This window comes from Mesocricetus auratus, unplaced genomic scaffold (assembly GCF_017639785.1).
Source record: "Mesocricetus auratus isolate SY011 unplaced genomic scaffold, BCM_Maur_2.0 Super-Scaffold_6723, whole genome shotgun sequence".
NCBI lineage: Eukaryota > Metazoa > Chordata > Mammalia > Rodentia > Cricetidae > Mesocricetus > Mesocricetus auratus.
This window is the reverse complement of record NW_024429183.1, coordinates 9118641-9137006: the sequence shown is the minus strand read 5'-3', so window position 1 is coordinate 9137006 and position 18366 is coordinate 9118641. Positions and strand designations below refer to the sequence as shown.

The window sequence follows — 18366 nt, the reverse complement described above, 5'->3', positions numbered from 1 at the left end:
TCCTCACAGTAACTCCCCAGGGAAGTTCTGAATTTTGTGTTTTTTACAGAGATGTAAGGTAAGGTGTGGAGAATTTAATTTAGAAATTCAGGGGCCAAGGAGATTGCTCAAGGCATTGAACTGGCCTGATTTCAGATCTCTAGCACCCTAAGAAAGAAAGAGAGAGAGAAACAGAGAGAGAGAAGGAAGAACAAAGGAAAGAAAGAAGGAAGGAAGAAGGAAGAAGGAAGTTGAGCCCAGGGTTGGCAAGGAAGAAGTTAAGACATGTGGGTCCCTGGAGCTTGCAGGAAATCTGGCATAGACCCCCTTCTCTCTCTCTCTCTCTCTCTCTCTCTCTCTCTCTCTCTCTCTCTCTCTCTCTCTCTCTCTCTCTCTCACACACACACACACACACACACAAACACACACACATATATTCACACGCATGGGGGGTACACCTATAGGTTTCTTAAAGTAAATAAGTACGGATTCAACATTCTTAGTGCAGGTTGAAAACAAGGAGAGTGGAGTTGCAGTCAGACATGTTCAATTATGTGTTAATTGAGAAAAGCCGCGACCCTTCATTGGCTAGGAAAGTCACATGATACTTTTATATGTATAGAAAACTATATTCTGGCAGAGTCTGAGACAGGCAGCTACTACACTCTTTTAGAGCAGTGGGACTTGGGTCATTTTCAGTTTTTGTCAGTCACTTCTAGATTACATGTACTTTTTTTAACCACTAAAGGCACAGGTAAGCAGTTGAAGACTTGAGGTAAATACAGAGTCCTCTCACCAAATCTTCACTGAACCTTGATGTTGCTGACCCTTGGAACCAGATTCTTCTTTGCTGTGAGAGGTTGGCTTGTGCATTTTGGGATGCTCACAGTATCCCAGCTTCTATCCCTAGGGGCCAGTACACCTCTCTAACAAATTATGACATCCAGAAATGCCCATGGACATTTTGGATGATCACAGGGCATAGATAAATCCCTGATTGAGAGCTGTAGGTATCTAGATCTTTTCACTCCAGTGGCTCAAAGAAGATTGCTCCTCCATTTCAGGGTCTTTCAGTCTTGAAAGTTCTTCAGGAAACTTTAGAAAATTGTCTAAACCAGAGCAGACGAGTCTTGTTTGTCTCTATCTGTTCAGCTTCCTCACAGTTGGCTTGCCATTGGATAACTGATGGGCCCAGAACTCTGTTTGGAGCTGTGCACCTCTTTCTGAATTTAGACTGGGGTGAGGGCAGTGATCTTTAGCCCTTTTATCAGCAGTTTTCTCAAGGTAGGAGGCTCAGATGCTAAACAACTTTCATTAAGAACTCAGCTATTAAGTATGCAAAATATATAGACCATTCCTGTTGAGAAAGTAATTATACAGTAAATTAGCCGACTGTCCAGTGTGCTGCCTTTTAAGCAGGTCTTTGATGTTTCAGAGGATATAGGGCATGTTTATTAAGACTCTTCAACTGTGTATAAAACTAGAGCAGTCCAAAGTAATGGTGTCTGCTGAAGGAGTCTTTATCATATGAATTTACCTTCAGTCATCCATTATTTATTTCAGCTATTTTATATGCCATTATAATAAATATTATGACAGAGAAAGCTTTTACGCTTCAACTTATTGTACGACTCTGTGCTTGCCTGCAATCCTTCAGGAATGTAACCATGTTTTACCTATAGTTAACGTAAATCATCACTCACATTAGAATGAAAAATTCACTGTGGGGGGAAAAACAAGGCTCTTTCTTCAATAGTGAAGGGTAAATGCACCCTCATGTTGCCTGCCAAACTCCTCACTGCCCTGCCTTAACCTGTTCCCAAGCTACAAAGTGAATACATCTAAGAGAGAGAAATTGGAAGGTTTTGGAATATTTTCTTGTTAGTTTCTGGCAAGATAAGCATTTTTTTAAATCCAGAGTTTAAACTATTGCCAATTACTGGCTAAGCATTTTTAATAGTTTTGCTTTTATATAATTCATAATTCATATACCAAATTAAATACAGCGATCTTCTGTGTGATTTCTCCTTCAATAGCCTCACAGTTATCTATAGGTACCGATATAGTTATTTTATAAGTTGAGTTCTAGTAAAAACAAAGTAAAATGTTTTGGCCTGTACACAATGAAGAAAGAGCTGTCATGATTTTCTCATTAAGAATGTTTGTGTATTTTGGCAGGGGGATGTGTGGGTGTTTATGGGGAGGCTGGACATGAGGGTTTACTGTGATGGTTGACTTCAAGGTTAGAAATGACACATTCAGCCCCTATCCTTCAAGGGTTAGAAAAAATCCGTGTTTCTGCCAAGGATCATTTTGGTTTACTTCCCAGATTCAAAGTGTACGATCATCATGAGAGCGTTATCCCCCTCAAGAGCACTTTCCTATTAGAAGCAAAACAGACATCTGGATACGGCAATACTTGCCGGCAATCCTGAACGGGGAGGCTGACGTAGGGGGTCATGCTTTTTTATTTTACATCCCAACCACAGTTTCTCATTCCTCTCAGTCATCTCCCCCCCCCACCTCCTTCTGTCCCCAACCCCCAACCCAGTCCTCCAAGTCCTTCATTTTTGTTCACATGAATATCAACAAAACATGGCATATCAAGTTGAAGTAAGACTAAGCTTCTCCCCATGTATGGAAGAAGTGAAGAAAGGATTGTAGGAGCCAGAGGAGTCAAACACAACAAGAAAACTCACAGAATTAACTAACCTGGGCTCGTAGGAGTTCACAGAGATTGAACCAACAACCAGGGAGCCTGCATGGGACTAACCTAGGCTCTCTGCATATATGTGACAGTGTGTCGTTTGGTCTTCTTGTGGGACTCCTAGCAGGATCAGGGGCTGTCTGTGAGTCTTTTTCTGGCTTTTGGGGGGATCACATTTGTAAGGCAAGTATGGGCCTATATAGCAAGATCCTGTCTCAAATAACCAGGACCCTTGGGAAGCCACATGGTGTATAGACAAAAATGCATAGGGGCAGGAAGGAGATCTTACATGCTTCCTTGCCTGATTGTTATATTAGATAGTACATTTATTGGTGTCTGTTTTGTACTTTTAAACCTGTCTTAGATTAGGCTGACTCCCCACCAAGACTGCTCTGATTCAGGCCTGGGCCCACCCACCTGAGAGCCGCAAATATCACAAACCAATTCTAGCTTCTTTTTCCTCCCGCATTTCCCAGTGAAGATACTGCCATTCTTAGTCACCATGAACATCCCTTAAATGATACTGGAAAAATTAGTGTTCTGAAGTCCCACATAGGATACCGATGAATTATTAAACTGGTTTGGTTAGATGCCTATTGTAGTTCTGTGAATAATGTCATGTCAATAATATGCTCAGCACCAGTGTCCCTTGCCATTGTAAAAGTGACAAGTCCTATTTAAGGTTGCAGAACATAAAACCAGGACTGAGAGTCTGTAAAGAAGGATGCGAGCCATCAGCATAATGCAATTAAGGCCCATTGGATTAGAATTTGCAAGATGCCATTAGCAATAAGCTCTGAATGTAGATTATAGCTTTGCTTATAGGGTTTTTTTTTTCTTCCAGCAATAACGCTTCTCTTGTAAATTCTAAGTGTGTAAAATAAATACGATATAAAGTAGACTTAAATGAGAATATATGGATATTGTTAATTTCTTGGTAGCTTCTTCAAGCTGTGTGTCGGAGCATAGGAAGCAGGGCCAGATCACAGTGTGGTCTGTGGCATCCCCATATCTTAGTTGTCACCTGCCCTTTCCTGCAGTGCCTCTTTTAAGTTCACCAGCCTTTGTTTTCTCATCTGCATAAATGGTGCAAATTAATATGTACTTCGCAGGGATTTTCATATCACTGTTGAATGTAAAAACAACACTGAACATGTTCGAACTGCTTGTTACTTACTTTTGCTGCTTTTGTCCTCAAATTGGTTTATCTGCATAAGTGCTTCTTTACACGAGTGGTATTTTACACTCGTTTCTTTACACGAGTGCTTCTTTGCATGAGTGTTTCTTTGCACAAGTGATTCTTTTACAAGAATCCAGAAACAAACTCTTAATGTGTGTACAGGAGAGGTGTGGGCAGAACCACTAACTCTGCTCCACCTTAAAGAAAGATTACAAAGTTGCTGATTCCTGTTTGTCTCAGGTAGGGATTCTATTGCTGTGAAGGGACACCAAGACCATGGCAACTCTTACAAAAGAAAGCATTTATTTGGGGCTGGCTTACAGTTTCACAGGCTTAGTTCATTATTGTCATGGGTGGGCATGGCAGCACACAGGTAGACAGTGGTACCTGAGAGTTCTACATCTGGATCCAAAGGCAACAGGAAGAGAAAAACCCACTAAACCTGACTTGAAGGTTTGAAACCTCAAAGCCCACCCTCAGTGACATACTTCTCCAACAAGGTGACACCTACTCCAACAAAGCCACACCTCCGACAGTGCCACTCCCTATCAGTCTATGGGGGCTGTTTTCAGGAGAGGTCAGGAATGGTAGTGGACCAGAGGAGAGGGGTGGGCTTATGGACATTGTGGACTGCGGAAGTGAAGGGGAGGAAAACCATCAGTAAGGTGGACTGTGACCCTTCCGGTTACTATACGGGTGAATTGTGGATTTCAGCTTTGCTATGAGCATGAGTAGATGGTTGTAGGGATACTCGGGTACACAAGGGCCTGAGCTCACAGGGAATATTCTGAGACTGCTGTCATTGGCCAGTGAGACACATCCTTGTCAGTGGAGAGTGAAGCCACTCAGTGCCCGTGATGAGAGAGCAGTGCTCAGCTATAGTGGTGACCATGTTCGTGGGCTGTTTTCCAGTGCTTGGGTCTGCTTTACAAACTCAGTTCCCAATAACTACTGTTATTCCCAATAGCTACTGTTATTCCTGTTTTACAGAGGGGAACACTGAGTGCCTCCAGAGAATTTATTTTCCCAGCCACTCAGTGCTGGGACCCACTATGACAAGGCATTCTGGCTTGATCCGTGATGTTATTGAAATCTTTTTTTTTATACATTTTTATTTAAAGTATAAACAATTTTATTTTACATATAAAACCCACTTCCCTCTTCCTCCCATCCTCCCATGCCCAACCGTCCCCCCATCCCATCCCCTATCCACTCCCCAGGGAGAGTGAGGCCTTCCATGGGGGATCATCAAAGTCTGTCGTGCCATTTGGGGCAGGGCTTAGGCCCTCCCCCATGTGTCTAGGATGAGAGAGTATCCCTCCATGAAGAATGGGCTCCCAAAGTCCATTTGTGCACCAGGGATAAATACTGCTTCCATTGCCAGAGGCCCCATAGACTGCCCTGATCTGCTAACTGACACCCACGTTCAGGGGGTCTGGGTCAGTCTTATGCTGGTTCCCCAGCTGTCAGACTGGGGTCATGGGCTCCCACTTGATCAGATCATCTGTTTCTGTGGGTTTCCCTAGCCTGGTCTTGACCCCTTTGCTCATCACTCCTCCTGTTGAGTACATACACTGAGCTTGGAAAGGCATAATGGCATGCCTCAGGAGGGTTCTTTGGGCTTCCCCCACTGTCCTGAGATCATGTATCACCCTTCACAGAGGTGCTGCTGAAGCCTTCTGTAGCATAGTTATGGGAGTTAAGATTAGCAGGAGGGAACTGCAATTACCATAATGCTATGGATTGTTATTGAAAAACAGTGGGCATTGTGCTTGAGCAGTTGCCTTCATATTCACAATGACAGTAACATTTTCTGATGGCCTCGTAGCGTATACATGTAATAGACGTTTTTCTACACCCCAAAGGCAAGTGCTGTTTGCACATCAATAAAGTCAGCTGAGGCCCAGTGCTCCTCTGAGTCATGTCGTCAGTGCTGTGGGTCCCACTGAGCTGTGAATCCAGGTCAGCCTGGCTCTGGCTTCTCTGTTGAAAATGACATCATCTCTCCACTTTGCTATCTAAATACCTCATGCTGTTCCCCATCTGGTCCCTCTGGTTTTAGGCAGTATCACATCTGAGTCACACTTGGCCGATTTATACTCATGAAATACCAGAGATCAGTGTAGTGTAACAGCCAACAGCAACCCAGTTGTTTCTGCTTGGATACACTTCATGAATCACAGGGGCAGGTTCTAGAACTTCATAATGCACAGGCAAGAAGGCCTGTATCCTGAAAGTGCATCTGTCCACTTTGACAACAGCAAGTGCCTTAATCCTAGAGAAACATTAGAGGAAGACAGTGATCTCCCTAGTTGAACCCCACACGTTGGGGGTCAAGTAGGCTTCTTAGCTCCCTAGAAGCTCCAGTCATGTATTAGCTGCCACCTGGGGGTTCAGTTTTAACATGTTAGGTAGGAGCACCTGTATACATAATTTACAACAAATTAACATCTCTAGTGGCCTCAGATAGTAAACTTGCATAGTGGTCCGATTACAGGATATAGTGAGGATTGGGGAAAGATAGGTATTTTACAGCATTTCAAGATTGAATAGTCTCAGCATGGAGTTCTTTCTGCTAACCAAAGACAGATAAGTAGGCAAAAAGATCACATTATAAATAAATAGAAAACTTATGGGAGACTTTTCCCTTTCCCTCTCCTGCCCTCCCTTCCTTTGCCCTCCTCTCTCCTCCCCCTTCTTTCTCTCCTCTCTTCTTCTTTCCTCTTCCTTTCACCCCCTCTCCTTCCTTCTTCCCTCCCTCCCTTCCAGCTAGCATGCTGCTTACTGCTGTGTAGTCAGGGCTGACCTTTTACTCACAATTCTCCTGCCTCAGCCTCAGACTTCTGAGTACTGGGATTGCAGCATGCAGTGCATTACATGCTTACATTCATCCCGCTTTTTAATTTTTTTCTGGAATTGATGTGAGTTTGAAGCAAGATGTCACGGAAGGAAGGCTGGGGAACTAGACATGGTTTTGTGTCAGTCCTCAACGTCCTCATTCTGGATCTCCATTCTTCTACTGGGCGCATGAGGTTTACACTGTATTACGTCTAGTCACAGCTACACAACTCCCTGCCAATGAAACTTGATTGCAAGCAACATCCTCCACTACCCAATGAAACCCTCTTGATATCCTGCATACGACTTATTGCATTGCCCGCTGTGGAGCAGCATTACAGAAGGTGGAGGCTCCATGACCAAGACAAACCTGGGTCCATACACCTGGTTGTTAAATGTGAGCCGTGGCTGGTCTTTGCTGTTTTATGTTTTGATTCAGGGCCTGTTCCTTACAGTACTTGCTGACTGATACAGACCTTGCTGGATATGCTAAGGAATTCAGAGTTTTTGCTGATCAGTCTGAATTGCAAAAGGGATTTTTGCTAGTATGTTTTGCCTAAGTAGATAACAGGCTTTGGCCAAACAAAACTCTCCCTGTTTTGGATGACACACGTTAATTAAGTCACTTGTTAATAAAAGTAATTTTTTATAGTGATGGGTCATTTCTAAATCTTGACTATGGGGATTATTATATTAAATGGTAGACTGTCCTTTTTGGTTTGCTATTGCTGTGATAAAGATGTGGTGAGCAAAAACAACCTGGTATACATGTCCTGATCACTGTCCTGAGAGTAGTCAATGCAGGAACTGAAGCAGGGCAGTAATCTAGAGGCAGGAACTGAAGCAAAAAACACAGAAGAATGTTTGCTATATTGCTCAGCACAAGTTGGCAAAAAACTAAATAGCACACATAACAAAATGTCACATAATTTGACATGAAGATAGACCAAGCAGAGGAAAGAAAATGAACACATTTCCAAATTGGTAAAAACCTTCCTACTGACTCTGATCTAACATATTTAGTGTTGTCAGTGTTGAGATTTTCAGGCTTTGATAATGTACTATGCATAGCTAGGATATCTCCACTTTGGGGAGCTGGATGATGGGCACATGAGACCCTCTAAACCAGTTTTGACTTCTTGCAAGTCTCGCACTACTTCCAAATAAAAACACATGCATTAAACCAGTACAGTGATTTGTGACCTGCTCTAGATCAGTCACTGGCAGGTTGAACCTCTTGCCTTCCCTCCCCGATAATCTACAATTTTGCACTTCAGAATGAGTTCTGTCCATTGCCTATCCACCAGGCTACACCTTTCTTCTAAGTTTGCTAGGCAATCAGGAGAGTAAGCCCCCTTTCCAGCACAGGAGTAAACACAAACCCCTATGTTAATTCCCAAAGTCACATTCTTGTCCCCACTGAAATTCACTGAGTTGCATACAGTTTTTCAGAAGCAAGAAACCTGATATCCAGGGCAGGAGAACTCTTTGAATAATAGTGTGTGGACTGGAGTCTCTATCCCCAGGAGCCTAGTAACCAGCATCTCATGGATTAGTTGGGTGACCCCTTGCTCCCCCTGGATATATATGTCTTGGTTTTGTTCTTATTAGCAATGGCAGCTAAGTGCTATATTTTGAAGAAAAAAAAGTGGAAGGGGACCAAAAGATAACCTACCAATTTTAAGTTACATGTAGAGAGGAATGTGTGGGTCACTTGGCTCCACCATCATTTTTCTTGGATTGCTTTGGGGTCACCATCTGGGAATGTTCTCCCTGTTTTATGAGGGAAATATGTACATGTATTTTCATAATGTGTAGCATGCATATCCTTTGGGGTTTCCAGGAAGGAATGCTGTCTTTAACAAATGCCTGACTTTTCTTTGTGATGTAGTTGCATTTCTGTAGGATTCTGTATATTGCAATGATTGTTTTGCCCTGGGTAAAGGGGGATGGGAAGCATGGGAGTTAGGGGCTGGTGATGGGGGCTGACAGTTCATCTGGTTGTTTTAAAGGTCTAATCAAGTGCTTGAGTGTTATCATGCACAAGAATGTAGGGAATACAAGTCAACTATCAACAAATTTTATATGCTTAGTAGAATTTCAACCTATTGGATAAGTACTGCTTACTGGACAGAAAAATGAGCAAACGAACAAGCAAGAAAACTGTGGGATTTGCTTATCATTTTGAGACCCCATGGCTTTACACAGATGTGACCTTACTCTGCTTCTTTCAGGTGCCATGGTAGCAGCTCAGGTGTCTCTTTGTGGCTTCCATCTGCTTGTGCAGCCTTGGCTACTTTGAACTCCTGATCTTCCTTCCTTTCCCACACCACCATACCTCTTTCTACTTGTTTTTATTTTATTATTGTTGTTTTCCTTTCATTTTTTAAATTTAAATTAAAAACAAGCTTGCTTCACATGTCAATCCCAACTCCCTCTCCCTCCCCTACTCCCTCCTGCCCCCTAACCCCTCAGCCCCATCCCCCCTCTGATCCCCAGGGAGGGTGAGGCCTTCCATGGGGCATCTTCAAAGTCTGTCATATCATCCTGGGTAGGGCCTAGGCCCTCCCCCATGTGTCCAGGCTGAGAGAGCATCCCTCCATTCTACTTGTTTTTTAAAAAAGATTTATTTTGGTTTTAATTGTGTGTAGGTAATGTACACATGAGGGTAGGTACCCCACTGAGACCAGAGTCATTGGATCCCCTGGTTGGAGTTGCAGGTGGTTGTGAGTCACCTGACGTGAGGTCAGGTCCTTTGTAAGAGCAGTGTGCTGAGCCAGCTCCAGTGCCTCTACATTTTTCTTTATACAGTGAGGGTTATAGCTGCGCCTTGTGTGACCCATCCAACTCTATGACTCCCTAACTAGGAGAACTAAGAGCACCCTCTGCTGACATCCTTGCTTTCCTAGATCCTGTTGATGCTTTCCTTCCAAGACAACAACATTTCAGTATCTGCCATTGTCACCCCAAATTAGGACTTTCTACTTACAACAGACAAATCTTGTCACAGCCACTGGCGTGTTGTTGTATCTGGGGAAACCACTTAATCTCTCTGTTCTACTTCTTCCTAAACTTTGGACTCTGTTATATAGATTCTAGTGTCAGTGATCTGGTCTGATGCGGTCTTCGAAGAGGGTCTTTGGAAGTCATTCTCATCATGTATCACCACTCTTATTGCAACGTTGCATTAGAGTAAGAACTTGACACAGGAGATACCTCCTCCTAGTTAACTTTACTGAATATCTTCATTAGGACTTATTGGTAGTTAATTCATCTTTTGCAATCGAGGAAACTGAGGCTCAGAAATGTTAAATGGTCCAAAGTAAGTATGATTTCTGCAGTCACTGGTTTATGATCTTTGCTCAAAGCTTATGAGTTGGGTTAAAGCCCAGCACAGAGGCAGCCAAGCTAAGCTGGCTACTGCTCAGCCCAGCCCAAATCCATTCCGAGTAAGACAGCCTGCATCTGCTTCACGGCATTGGAGGGGTCCTGCTATTCTCCTTAGTCTGACTTACACATCACAGTCTAGACTAGAATTCCCAAATTTACCATTTGTTTCATGAGGTTTCTGTACCTGAGCAAATAGGTAGTGCTGGACATTCTTAGAAGAATTAGGTAGGTCTCAGAAAGAGGTAGTATCTAACCTTGTTCCCCACAGTCCACTCAGACTTAAAAGTTTAAAGTACTCTGTAAACATGAGGTCTTGTAAGAATAACCCTGAGGTCTATCTATGCAGAATCCTGCCAGGATGACAGTATCCACTAGACTGTGCCCGATCCTGATCCCTCTAGTAAGACTGATTTGGAGTCAGCCCTTTCCCATTCATTGCTCTGTATCTCCTTGAAGAGTTGGGCATAGTATTCCCTGCTGTTCAGTATTTTTAAGGATCCATTTTAAATATGAGTATGTGTGTGTGTGCATACATGCTCTTGCACAAATGCAGGTGGATATCTTTGGAGGCCAAAAGAGCATCAGATCCCCTGCAGCTGGAGTTACAGGCATTTGTGAGCTGATGAATATGTTAAGAACCAAACTCTGGTCTTCTGGAAGAGCAACAAGTGCTCTTAACTGCTGAGCCTTCTCTCCAGCACCTTGCTACTGCTGTTGTTTTTAGTGTAGAGTCTTTCTCTTGCTTGGAATTTCTAAGTAGACTACACTGGCTGATTAGCAAGCCCTGGGGATTCTCCTGTCTCCACCTTCCCAGTGCTTGGATTGCAAGCATGTGTCATCACAGCTGGCTTGTAGTCACACATAAGTTCTAGGAATCAAATCACATTCTCTTGATTATATGGCAAGAAACTTCCTAACTGGTCATCTCTCCAGCCCCACCTTGAATTTATTTAGTTACAAAAACTTCTCACCATATCACCTCCTTTGGCCTTAAACTCACCCAGGCTGACCTGAAGCTCATGACCTGCTCAGGTGTCCGGATTACAATCATATACCACTACCCCTGGCTGGATTGTCTTTAAGGGTGATGTAGGCTTAGTGGAAGTGTTGCAGAGATTACAGTGTTGTTCATTCCTTGTGACCAGGCTTGCTCTTGGCGCCCACCCCCATAGATGCAGCTCTTTGGAGCACATATTTAAAGATAACATGAGCTAGAAGACTCCTTGGAGCCCCTTCCATGTACTGAGTGAAGCCATGCACAACCCCCAGCCTGGAGCTTCAGCCGAGCCCCAGCCTCACGGGCTCCCCGGACTTGGCAGTAAAAGCTGTGTTCTTCCATTCATTCTGATGATGTATCGTCTCTCTGGGCGTCTAATATGAAACGGGGGAATTCCGACATGTTCCATAACGCATTTACTGTAACTTGATACCACGAACTATACTTGCTGTTATTTATCATTTCTTTTTTATTTTCTCTCATTCCAGCACAAAGCCAAGGTAGAAGCAATGACCCTGGACCTGGCCGTGCTCCGTAGCGTGCAACATTTTGCTGAAGCGTTCAAGGCCAAGAATATGTGAGTGCTTCAGTGTGGGTTATACATCATAATTCCTTGCTATTGTAATGTCTTTATCAGATGAACACTATCAGGAGAACGCAAGGCTGCAGTGCTGTCTTGGCATCCAAACCGGAGGCTCATTTATATTGGCACTGTTAAGGTGGACTGTATTTGTTTGACTCTGAGTCACCCTCATTATGAGATATGTCATCAATCTAATAACAGCTTCACAGACCAAAAGGAGAAGACAAGACATTGTTAACACACATAAGGCTGGCACACACTAGGACAGTTTTAAGATGTGCCCTGTTAAAAACATGTTGCTGTGCATCTCTCAGACCAGAGAAAAAGTGTACCTCAAGGGCATTCAGGAACCTCACTGATTCTGCATGGACAGGGCTTAACCCCTGAGCATACTCTCTAGTGCTATGCAAGCCTCTGATGCTTCGACACGGGGCGTGGATGTAGCTCTGGACACAGATGCAGGCTGTAAGACTCTGGGGCCTTTCCAGCCCCTAGTGCGTCCTCATACCACAATCCTGGTTGGAGTCTTACAGTCACTGCATCTGCTGACTTTGGAAGTGAGCATTCTTCATCAACTCTTCAAAATGCCATAGTATGGGGAGAGGGCTGTCTACTCTACTACCCTCCAGCAAACTCCGTTCCCTATAGAGAAAGAAATCAGAGAAGAGAAATGAAGACAAGAAAGAAAGAAGGAAGGGAGAGGGAGGGCGTGAAGCAGAGACTTGGGCTCCATGCTAATGAAAGCAATGGTGGCTAGCTATGTTGTAATTATAGTATTTTGTTTCCAAGGTTTATTTTTATGGTTGCCTCCATAGGGCAGGCAGTACTGGTTTCTCATTTACCATAGTGGTTTTGGTTTCATTAATAAATAACTTCACTTAATTTTATTTTCCAGTGAGGTGACTGAAGCATGAGGATTAAGTTAATCATAGCCCCGGTGGTGCCAAGGGGGAAATAATGGTGTGAGTGATTCCAGCATGACTGGACTGTTAGGGCTCAGACTAGGCCATGCTGAAGTTCCCTGAGCAGAAGAGAGGCTGGGGAAGGGATCTTCAACCAGGTATTCAAATGCTACTGTGTTGCCTGGTTACTCATCCTGGGCCACTCTGGTCTTTTAGACCATCACAGTATTTGATCTTTGCAGAGTAAGCAAGTGAACTACATCCTATTCATAGTAATATAGATTTATATCACTCCCAAGTGAAGACCCTTCACCGACTCATAGGCAGAGCTAGCTCCACCCTGCCCCGGCCCTGTCAGTCAGAAATGTGAGCCCCATCATGAGCTCCTCCAGGTGCTGTGTCCTCACTAGCTGCCACCCCTGGCCAGAGCTATGAAAGGGGCTGGAGACCAGGACAGCGCCGACTCCCACAATTCTTCATCACCCTCGTCATTTGTTTGTCTACTTATCCACTCACCTAATGGGCATTTGCTGAGCACATTCTTCTGGGAGGACATTGCTGGCCACTGGAAACCAAGGTGACATCAGATAAGCATAGTCTTAGGTGTCAGCATGCCTTGTTTTATTACTGATACTGACTCCTATAGTTGTAGAGGGACAACATTACTAGCAACAGAAGTAGCAGCTCATTTCAGGGTTCCAGTAGGGGCACACATATTTAGAATTCCTTGCCTGCACCTTCTGGTTCAGTTCTGAAAGCACTTTCATGGTGGGAGTGACTGTATTCATTACAAATATGAGGAAAATGAGGCTAGAAAGATAGGGTAAGAAACACATAGACAGCATTTGGTAAATAATGGGGCCAGGGCCCTATGTGATCTATCATACCAGGATTCCTTCTTAGCTACTCTGTGCTGTTGTCCTTTATTGTAAAGACAATAGAAACTTGTACTCAGAAAACTAGTGAATTTCTTAGGGACACCTGGCAGTTGATTGCAGATAGAGTTCTGCCCATTCTAACTTTCCCTTCCTCCCCGGTACCCACTGCTCTGATTAGGTCTTGAAGTGAGTGGCTTTGCTGAAGAGAGCTGACTGTTTGATCATAGCCCCCTTCTCCATAGCTCAAAGCAGTCATTAGATTTTATCCAGTAAATAGATCAGAAAGCTTCACACATAAGGGCCTTTTATAATCACAGACCCAAACTCTTGGAGGCAAAGATTGCCCATTTTGAACTAATCTTTGGTTTTCAACACTTGTATGTTCAGGCCCAAGGGCAAGGCTTCCATTAGACTAAGGCTTAGGAACTATTCTTTCTGTGCCTTAGGAGTATAGAATTGCGCACAGTGTGGAGAAATACTGCCGTACAGAAAAATACGTATAAAGAAGTGAGTGATTTTTCCCTTTTGACATACTGCCAGTTCCGAAATCTCCCCTGGAAAGGCAAATGACAGCTCAGTGCTAACGGTCTTCAGATTCAGAGAGCTGTCACAAGTGAATTTAAGTGCTGGTGACCAGGCTGCCAGAAAAACATGTGTAACTCTAGTCTTATCATCACCTCCCATCTTTAGACATTAAAATTTCCTTGTGTGTAAAACATAATGACAAATGAAAGAAAGCCTGCCAGCTCAGAACCAGTTCCCTTTTTCATGCACTTGGACCAAAGAAAGGAAAAGCCCTTCAACGTAAATTCCACGTGGACGCTCCATTATGCTCCATTTAATAGATCTTTTCACAGCTTGCACATGAGCACCTTGGAATGCCATCAGGCTCCGCGCCATCTTCAGTACAAGTGTGACCTCTCACCTTGGGATGGGAAGTGCATTTATTTTGGAGATGGCAAAAATAAAAGCTGAAGGCAAAGCAGCGGTGGAAAGCGCAGCCTGTCACATATGCTGCAGAGCTGGCCTCTCCCTGCCTTGCGGAGACTTGCAATCAGCATCTGTAGATGACTTCTCTTTGGAGGATCGGGTGGGGGAGAAGAAGACTGTTACAGAGTGAGTGTGCCTGATGACTGTTATGGAAGCTGTAGGGACTAGCCACCTCCCCCCTTTTTTGTCAACTCTATGCATGCCAACACGTTAAACTCTTTTCCTGTTTTGTGTGTACATATATAGGTGTGTATGTTCATGTGTGCACGTGGAGGCTGGAGGTTGACATTGAATGTCTTCCTCAGCTACTCTCCACTTAATATTTTTCAGGCAGGGTCCCTTCACTGAACCTGGAGATGGTTTCTTGGCTAGACTAGCCTGCTAGCAAGCTCCAGGGTTCCTCCTATCTCTGCTTGCCCAGCACTGGGATTACAAGTGAGTCTCCCTCTGTCTGGCTGTCTAGTGTGCGGTGGTTTGAATGAGAATGGTCCTCCATAGGCTTATGTTTGAATTCTTGGTTCTCAGTTGGTAGAACTCTTTGGGAAGGATCGGGAGGTGTGGCCTTGGAGAAGGTGTGTTACTAGGGTCAGGCTTTGAGATTTCACAAGACTCTCACCAGTCCCAGTGTGCTTTCTCTGTCCTTTGCTTGTGGATCAAGCTATAAGTGCTGAGTTTTTGCTCCCGCGCCATGCCTGCCTACTTGCTTCCATGTTCCCCACCATGATGGTCGTGGATTCTAACCCTCTGAAACTGTAAGCCCCAAATAAATTTGTTCTATAAGTTGCCTTGGCTGTGGTGTCTTGGCATAATAATAGAAAAGTAACTAAGGCAATATGGATTCTGGGTGATCAAACTCAGGTTCTTGTGCTTGTGTAGCAAGTACCTCACTGACAGCCGTCTCCTTAGCTCCTGTGCAAAGGTCTTATACACATATTCTCTGTTGGCTTCTTACACATTATCACCAGCTTACCAAATCAGAAGGTCCAAGCACACAGAGTTCAAGTCACTTTTCTGGTGAATCGTGTGTTTTATGGAGAATTTGAACCTAAGATCATCCACATCCAGACACATAAAGGACACATGACTGCTTGCCACGGCTGTTCTCCTGCCAGGACTGTTCTCCTGAGGATCTGTGCAGATTGCCTGCTCAATTTGCCTCCTCCACTCATTTGCTCATTGTCTTTTTCAGTCATTTCTTCTGTTATTCTCCACTAACTCTTCAGGGTGGTCAGCTCAGGATCCTCAATCTGCTTCTAGATATTTCTCCCCAGAGTTAGTGGTGGTCAGCCAGTGTGTCTCGGGCCAAATTATTCTGGGAATTACTGGAAAGTTCCAAACCAAAGACTGTGGCAGTTTCCCGCCAAGCTTAATTTTTTTTTTTTACAGATATTTTGGTTTAGATTGGCATTCAGAAAGGGAACCAGATTCCACAGTGCTGGTAGGCAAGGGTATCTGTCAGTGAGGAGCAGCTGGAGCAATTCCCTTTGTGATAATTACCCAGGCTGGTCATCTGGGTGCCCTGTGACAGACTCCAAAGCCTCCACTTTTTGGTGATGGCTTCTTGTGCATTCTCAATCTGCCTGTTTCATTTACCAGAATAGAAAACCTACATCTTGAGGCCTAAAACAGCTGGGTGATCCAAGGACAAGATGTTCCAGAAGCATGTTCTTTCTCACCAGAGTTCTGTCATTCCCAATAAAATGGAAGGCTGCACTCCAATTCTGCAATTTTAAAAGTTGGTAATGGCACACCATAAAGGACATTGGTTACCAGGATTCTCGTTACCAGCCAGCTCTCATTCGTCCTGGAAGAGAACTGCAATTGATAGAAAATTCATATTAACATAGTTGTGTAATTCTGAAGGTTTCTATAACTCCATTTTTCATCATGGGTTTCTATTTCTTGTCTCAGCTTTCTGTCTCTAGTATAATTTAAATAAATTAGACTTCATTTCACCAAGAAAATCATACTGAAATATGTTTTACTTAAAGGTTAAAATAAAGGTTTTTCTATCCTGTACTTATTAAACATTTGAGGAGAAAAATCTTTAGCAAAGCTGTTTATTTTTACTTTCCACTAGAAGACTTTCAGAACTTGAGCTACTAACCAGGATATTATATTCTTGGATTCATATTCCAGAGTTCTGACTGTTTTCCATCTATAGAAGTGGGTGGGCTATAAATTATTAAATAAAACCCCAAATTTGAGGGATAAATTACCCAGAAGAGCAGTGTGTAAATTACAGATTAATCTTTCCTCTCCTCCCTAGCTCAGCTTTGCGAATAATGTTTTAGCCAACATTTCTGCATCAATCTTTGCTCAACATGAGACATCATCCTGCTCCGTGCACCAGAGGCCCTGTTGCTTTCCCTCACTGTGTGAAAACTCAGGGGAGAGAAAGCACTGAGGCTCATTCTCACTGTAGCAGATGCTCTCCATTCAGATAGTTGTTATGATGTCTCAGGGAAGTTTTATGAAGTCTAACAGTTCATTGTTCCTCTACCCTATATATTTTCCATCTTAAATAATTGAAAAACCACATTGTGAGCCATTTAATATATCTAGGAACACCAGGACACCAGGGAACATTTTGTATCTTACAAGCGCTCTCTCTCTCTCTCTCTCTCTCTCTCTCTCTCTCTCTCTCTCTCGCGCTCTCTCTCTCTCTCTCTCTCTCTCTCTCTCTCGGCTACTTAACTCTTTGGGTGTCAAATCCTTTTACATAATACTGTTTAAAAACATCTCAAATATATATCATGCAATAATCTTGTATTTACCAAAAAAAAAAAAAGCCCATCTCTGTTAAGTAGTACAGTATAAAGTAGGACTCAGTATACTTTCCTGTAAAGGACCAGAGTGGAAATATTTTACATTTTGAGATGATGAAATCTCTTTGTAAAAACTCAGTTTTGCTCTTGTAGCATGGAAGCAGCATGGGTATTGTATGCCAATAAAACTTTATTGTCAAAAGAACTGTGGACATTTTGTGTTGATAAAACTTTATTGGTAGAAGAACCATGGACAGTGTGTGCCAGTAAAACTTTATTGACAAACATTCCATAGCTAGACTTCCCAGCAGGCACACTATATTAGCCCTAGGACAATAGCCCACAGTCCCTTCTTTAGTAGAAATAACAGGTTTTGGGATGTCAGCTGGATCAAGATTTAAATTTCAACTCTACTCCAATTATTTTCTTGGAAAAGAGATCATGTAACTGTTTATGATGGGTAGGTACATAGAACTAATCTGTACATCATCAGTTTCATCATTCTATAAAAGCTGTATTTGGATATTTATTAGTTGGGAGGAGGATTTTGAGTAAAATAGTGTGCTGGCCAATGTTTTCTAGGAAATATCACCTTATGGGAAGCAGGCTAGTAACACCCTGAATATCATTAAATCAGGAAGGTCCTGAAGCTCTACTGGGAGCTTGAAGACATAATGATACTGGTGATGGATGCTGTGTATCAATTGTTAGTCATGTGTCATACACAGCTGAGGAGTCAGAGCACAGGTTCAAAACAGCAAACCAAACAAAAAACCCACCACCACCAAAACCCCTACAATGTCTTCCAGTTCTCTCCAGTTCAAGAAATGCTACATTTTACAGGTTAAGAGATTAAAGATCCTCTCCAAGGTCATGCTAGCTAATAGCTGGTAGGCTAGGGTAGATCTTAACACCAAATCTCCAGTGAGCTCAGCAGACATAATTTGGAAAATAAGAGAGATCTGACTTATTTGGGAAAGGTGCTATGTAGTACACATTGCCTCCCTGAAAGAGGTTTGTCCCATTAATTGGATGGATGACAGTCCTTGACTACTGGGATGATTATTAAGGTCACTTCATGGTCAGAGTTGATGCTTTGTGAAACCAATTTTCTATCACCAAGAAGAGATTTGTTTTGCTGAGATGTGTATAAA

General features: G+C 43.2%; 1 protein-coding gene across 2 annotated transcripts in view; it reads left to right on the top strand.

Moving 5' to 3' along the window:
• Positions 1–18366, top strand: part of Wwox (WW domain containing oxidoreductase) — a 907540-nt gene that overhangs the window by 241122 nt on the left and 648052 nt on the right. For both annotated transcript variants that reach the window (XM_005073062.4, XM_040736459.1), the window contains exon 6: positions 11580–11668. In XM_005073062.4, coding sequence (XP_005073119.1) covers positions 11580–11668 — 89 coding nt within the window. The remainder of the gene's footprint in view (positions 1–11579; positions 11669–18366) is intronic.